At 45.0% G+C, this 6,316-nt stretch overlaps 1 protein-coding gene across 1 annotated transcript; it reads right to left on the bottom strand.

The window, feature by feature from the left end:
• Window positions 1-950: 950 nt before the first annotated feature.
• Window positions 951-5,644, bottom strand: LOC140917530 (olfactory receptor 52P1). The gene is made up of 3 exons (XM_073360637.1): window positions 5,531-5,644; window position 5,007; window positions 951-2,047 (listed from the first exon to the last, which is right to left on the bottom strand). The coding sequence occupies exon 3, from the start codon at window positions 2,001-2,003 to the stop codon at window positions 951-953; it is 1,053 nt and encodes a 350-aa protein (XP_073216738.1). The 5' UTR covers window positions 2,004-2,047; window position 5,007; window positions 5,531-5,644.
• Between the last annotated feature and the right edge of the window lie 672 nt (window positions 5,645-6,316).

Genomic DNA, 6,316 nt, shown 5'->3' with positions numbered 1-6,316 from the left:
TGGGGGTATGTGGCCCTCCAAGTGGCTCTTGGCCGTGTGGGGACCCAGATCTCTGAGCTGCCACTGGCAGTGGGAGCTGTGGAGCTCTCTCACATGGGCTGCAGCAGGGGCTCTGGACCTCTGAGGTGCTGGGGCTGCAGTGGGGGCCACAGAGCTGTTATCTGCAGTGGCAGTAGGTGCTGGACCATCACCCATCCTGAAGTGTGGCTCAGGCTCTCATACTCCTGATCAGGCTTTAATCTTTCCCATTTCAGTCTCCCCCCACCCCCAGACCCTCATGACCTGTTGGTGACTTTTACTAAAACTATCTGTGACAAAAAACCTTAGTCATGACTATTCAACTGGTCTGCCCCTCTTCCTGAAAAAAATTGTGTTGTGGGCCAGGATATCCCTCCCCGGGTGAACGCATTCTGGATGCTGTCGACGGTTGTGGTGAATGCAGGCCCATGGACCGATTCAGACAGTCCGATTCAAAACATAGAGAATCCCTCTAGGCAAAACCTTAAGTTACAAAAAGATACAAAAAACAGGAATACACATGTCCTCCAGAACAGTGAATTTCCAAGTCAAAACAAAGAAATCCAAAAGCATTTTCTAGCTAGATTTCTTACTAACTGTACAGGAGTTGAAGGGCTTGCATCCTTGATCAGTTCCCAGCAACAGTATTACACAGACAGACAAAGGCTTTTCCCCCCTCCAGATTTGAAAGTACCTTGTCCCTCATTGGTCATTTTGGGTCAGGTGCCAGCGAGGTTACCTTAGCTTCTTAACCCTTTTCTGGTGAAAGGATTTTCCTTCTGCTAGGAGTACAACTCGTAAGAACTGCACAGTCAAGGAAGGCTGACTTTTTTTACAGATTGTTTGTGAGCATACTCTTCCTCTATGCCAGGGGTAACTGGGAACCATGGCGCTCACAGAACTTCTGGTCTTCCTCCCAAACTGCATCCCACTTAGTGCTGGTTCACATACTCTCTGACAATTTGACAGTTCCCTGATGGACACTGCAGGCCTGAGGAGATATCGTCTCTTGTGTCTGCGGAACTTTGCGTGAACTTTGTGTCTGCAGAACTTCTGCAGGTGTATTTGACTACTTTGTCACGAAGCTCTTTCGTTTTGACCCCATAAATGATAGGGTTGAGCATTGGAGGGATGAGGAGATAGAGGTCAGCTAAGATGATATGAACATAGGGTGCAATGCCTTGACCAAAGTGGTGTGTAAGAATGGAGAAGAAGGTAGGGGTATAATATGTCAGCATCACACAGATGTGGGCTGTGCAAGTGTTAAGGGCTTTCTGGTGGGCTTTATGAGAGGAGATTCTGAGGACGGCCCTGATGATCAGACCATACGACAGGGCAATGAACGTCAGGTCAAACCCATTGATTACAAACGTAAGCACAAAACCATATATCCTGTTGACACTAATGTCCCCACACACCATCTTCACCATAGCTATGTGCTCGCATTGTGTGTGGGGGATAATGCGGTTGGCACAGAATGTCTGCTGACTCAGGAGCAGGGGCAGGGGCAGAATGAAGAGAACAGCTCTTATGAAACCTACAAGCCCTAGCTTAGCTATTTGTGCATTGCTGAGGATGGTGGCATATCTCAGAGGGTTACATATGGCAACGTAGCGATCGAAGGCCATTGTCACGAGGGTGGATGAGTGCATCACAGAAATCGTGTGGAGGAAGAACATCTGGGTGAGGCAGCCAGCCACAGTAATGCCTTTCAAATTGAACCAAAATATGCCCAGTGCCTTTGGCACAACAAAGGTAGGTGTGGCAATGTCTGTAAGTGCCAGCATGCAGAGCAGGAGGTACATCGGCTTCTGCAGAGTCTGTTCCTTACCTACAACAGACAGAAGCATGACATTTCCCAACAGGCTGACAATGTAGAATGTAAAGAAAGGGATGGAAATCCAGATGTGGGCAGCCTCCAGGCCAGGGATGCCCATTAGGATGAAAGTTGAAGCGTCAGAGTGGGTGAAGTTGAAAGGTGCCATGAAGCAGTTGATGCATCGATATGACTCAGAAATGCTCAAGGTGCCTGTAAAGGGAGAAAAGCACAGCAAGGGGGTTCTTATTTGTAAAAAATAATATGGTAAATATGTTACAGTTATGAACATTCTCGGAGTCTTCTTGAGTGAGGAGTGAAGAACTACCGACGATGTCACTCCCTACTTTCCATAGATCTAGAATACGGAGGGAACCGTTTGTTTCAAAACTTGGTTTCCAGACTCGTTTGTGGGAAGATTACAGACTCCCCAAAATGGAGTCCAGAGTTATGTGGCCTGGTCACATGGCCTTTTAGAGTCATAGCATCCACTACGTATAGTCTGTCTGAAGCATTCTCAGGGAGGCTCACCAGGTGGGAGATAAGTTTCTCTAAAGGCCTATTGTTTCCCCCAAAGTCTCATTGCCCTGAATAGGCCCTTCCCAACCATCTATTGAGACTGACATCAAGTTCCCTAGTGGGCGTTACTCACTTGTAACTACATTTGAAATACAGGGAAGTCATCAAAATTCAGAACTTTTGACCAAAATCATCAATACATACAAATAGGATAACCATATTCAGAAAGTCATAACTTTTCCAATAACATCTTACATAACCCATCTTGCATAAACTGTATCATAATTATGCTATAATCATATCATCATATCACAATGAACAATATGGGGTACATTGTTACAAAATATCAAATGTTATTTCTACCAGTGAAATGCCTGAAGTTACAGAACAACAACAAAAGAAAACAAAACTGAGTAAAACTTGTGACACCCAGATTGTAGTTCTGTGGCTTGCCATGGGAAAGAGACCCTGAAACTCACCAAACACACTCTGCACCACGAAAGGTCCCAAAGTTGGCCTTGGACCAACAAACACAAAGAAAAAAATAATTTCAACAGCACTGCCCACCTGTCCACCTACATGCTGCTTTGCAACCCTGTGATGTTCCCCTCTGGTGTTATCTGGACTGGTGATCTGGTTGGTCACCCCAGTCCTTAGCTTTGGTAGCCAGCCTTACCCTGCTCAGCTGTGAGAACCCCACTCCTGGGCTGTTCACGCTCAGTCTTTGACATGTAAACTGCTCTTTGGATTATGCAACCGAATGACACTAGCCAATATCTCCTTTCCCAGACACAACCTTACTCTTGCAGTGTGCAGGTGTGCCCGCAGGGCACTCCAAGCTTATGTGAGTTTGTCAGTTTAAGAAAGAAATGGAAATGCCCCAGGCTTGTTATCCCAAGGGGAGTCTCTTACACGCTTCAAACCAAACACACTGCTTCAGGTAGAATAAACAACAAATGTATTAAGTACAAAGATAGAATTTAAGTGATATTCAGTGATTGGCAAAAAGTCAGAGTGGTTACCAAAAGAAAAGGAAATGTAAGCACACTGTCTAAACTCTCAATCCTATTAGACTGGGCAACATCTAGATTAAGGATTTTTCTCACCCCACTGAATATTGCAGTCCTTAATATACAAGTTTCCTGTGTAAACCTGGGCCAATCTCCCCTGTTGGAGTCTTGTCTTCTTCTCAGTGGGGGCAGGAGAAGGGCCCAGTATGTGTCCGCTCTGTCTGTTTTATAGCCTCAATCCATGTGCTTGGGGGGCACAAGTCCAGGCATGTCTGGGGAGCATTGCTGAGTCTCTCCAAGCAAGGTTGAGCAATTCCCTCTGTGGGGCTTCGTGCACGTGAGTCATTGCATTGGAGCTCCCTTGCTGGACAAGGGCTCTTGATGGGTTGTTTGACACCCTGCCTGGGGATTGGTCACTTTCCTTGCTGTTGCCTCTGGAGAGCTAATATCTGACTTATTCCCCAATTTACAGCATGTTTTAGTGACCACCATACAACACCATAATCATGACTCCATATTCATTAATGATACACATGTGTGGATAGAGGCATGATTGCAACAGATCATAACCTTTCCCTGATACCTTACAAGGCATGTTTTCTATGTAAAATCATGTTTATATGAAAATGAGGACTATGGCGGTTACAGGATGCTCCCCGGTGATAGAGAATGTCTCACCTCCCCCCTTAGTTTGCTCCAAGAGGGTTAGCCACCGACGAGCTCAAAGGCAGGGTGTGTTATCGCTCTCTTGGCACCCAGCCTTCAAGGCCATGAGGCGGTGTCATAAATATAAAGTGAAGGGGAAAACTCCTCTCACCTGTAAAGGGTTAAGAAGCTAAAGGTAACCTCGCTGGCACCTGACCAAAATGACCAATGAGGAGACAAGATACTTTCAAAAGCTGGGAGGAGGGAGAGGAACAAAGGGTCTCAGTCTGTCTATATGCTGGGTCTTTGCCAGGGATAGACCAGGAATGGAGTCTTAGAACTTTTAGTAAGTAATCTAGCTAGGTACGTATTAGATGATGATTTCTTTAAATGGCTGAGAAAAGAATTGTGCTGAATAGAATAACTATTCCTGTCTGTGTATCTTTTTTGTAACTTAAGGTTTTGCCTAGAGGGGTTCTCTATGTTTTGAATCTAATTACCCTGTAAGGTATCTACCATCCTGATTTTTCAGAGGTGATTTCTTTACTTCTATTTACTTCTATTTTTATTAAAAGTCTTCTTGTAAGAAAACTGAATATTTTTTCATTGTTCTCAGATCCAAGGGTTTGGGTCTGTGGTCACCTATACAAATTGGTGAGGCTTTTTATCCAACATTTCCCAGGAAAGGGGGGGTGCAAGTGTTGGGAGGATTGCTCATTGTTCTTAAGATCCAAGGGTCTGGGTCTGTAGTCACCTAGGCAAATTGGTGAGGCTTTTTACCAAACCTTGTCCAGGAAATGGGGTGCAAGGTTTTGGGAAGTATTTTTTGGGGTAAGACATTTCCAAACAGCTCTTCTCCAGTAACCAGTATTTGTTTGGTTGTGGTAGCAGCCAATCCAAGGACAAAGGGTGGAATATTTTGTACCTTGGGGAAGTTTTGACCTAAGCTGGTAAAGATAAGCTTAGGAGGTTTTTCATACAGGTCCCCACATCTGTACCCTAGCGTTCAGAGTGGGGAAGGAACCTTGACAGGTGGTGTGCCTCAGTTTCCCCATTCAGACACTGCAAACCAGGTTTCTATGCTATGATCAGATTTAAATCTGTTTGCAGCTATTAACTATGAACTAGACTTACCATAAGGTTTAACATCAGTTATCTAATTCTTATCCCAAAACTTTACATTCATACCTTTTTTTTAATCACAGATGGGTGTTTACATGTATTTTTATGCTACCACGCCGTCTGTTCAGATACTGCAGTGTGAGGTTGGTTTGTTCCTTACCCATGGTGTCCTTTGACTCTCTCCCATGTAATCAGTCAATGGCTTGTCTTTCCCTCCAGTGTTCCCGTCTGTGTGGGCTATTAATTTAATTGTGTCTCTGGAATTTTGGTGCCTCAGGGTCTGGGAAGATAGTTTTTCAGGGGGATCCTGCACATTGGCTGGCTCTTTGCCACCTTTCCCTAGAGGATGGTGATCTGAGCTCCCTGGGCTGGCTGTGTTTACCCTTTGATCATACACAACTTTTTCCCAGCAGCTTTCCCACGACTCACTAGCATGGGGGAAGACACCCCCTTCTCTGTCAGTTGGGGCATTTGTATTCTCACAAACTACCACCTGGCAACTTCCTGGTCTCAATTCTTCCGTTATCACAGGCATTGGAGCTGCAACTAGATGTAAAGAGACACAGATATTTTCCAAAAAAAGTATCAGAAATAGCATCCTGAAAAACTGGGACCTGGATTGGGGTACCCTCCGTCACCCCTTCCTCTGTCCCTGAGAAGTAAGCTGTGGGACTGCTCCCCTCCAGGAAGCCAGTTACACAGTTCCCTCTCAAAACCTGGGTCACCGGCTGTCAGGGTTCCCTCCTCACCCTGAGCTCTGGGGTACAGATGTGGGGTCCCGCATGAAACACCCCCTAAGCGTATTTCTACCAGCATAGGTGAAAAATTCCCCAAAAGCACAAATCATTTCTTTGTCCTTGGATGGTATTGCTACCACCACCAAGTGATTTAGACAAAAATCCAGGAAAAAAGGGCCACTTTGAGCCCTTGTTTCCCCAAAATATTCCCCGGAAACCCCTTCACCCCTTTCCTGGGGAGGCTTGAGAAAAATATACTAGCCAATTGGTTACAAAGTGAGCACAGAGCAAACCCCTGGCTTTTTAGGACCCTGAAAATCAATCAGGTTCTTAAAAGGAGAACTTTTTTTTTTTTTTTTTTTTAAGTAAAAGAATCACACCTGGAAAATCAGGATGGAAGGTAACTTTACAGAGTAAATAAAAAAGTAAAACACAGAGGATTCCCGACT

This window comes from Lepidochelys kempii, chromosome 1 (assembly GCF_965140285.1).
Source record: "Lepidochelys kempii isolate rLepKem1 chromosome 1, rLepKem1.hap1, whole genome shotgun sequence".
Lineage (NCBI taxonomy): Eukaryota > Metazoa > Chordata > Testudines > Cheloniidae > Lepidochelys > Lepidochelys kempii.
Note: the sequence above shows the minus strand (reverse complement) of the source record. Positions and strands in the feature narration are given on the sequence as shown.

Excerpts from the sequence above, each read along its gene's own strand:
- LOC140917530 (XM_073360637.1), bottom strand. The coding sequence starts at position 2,003 with ATGGCACCTTTCAACTTCACCCACTCTGACGCTTCAACTTTCATCCTA.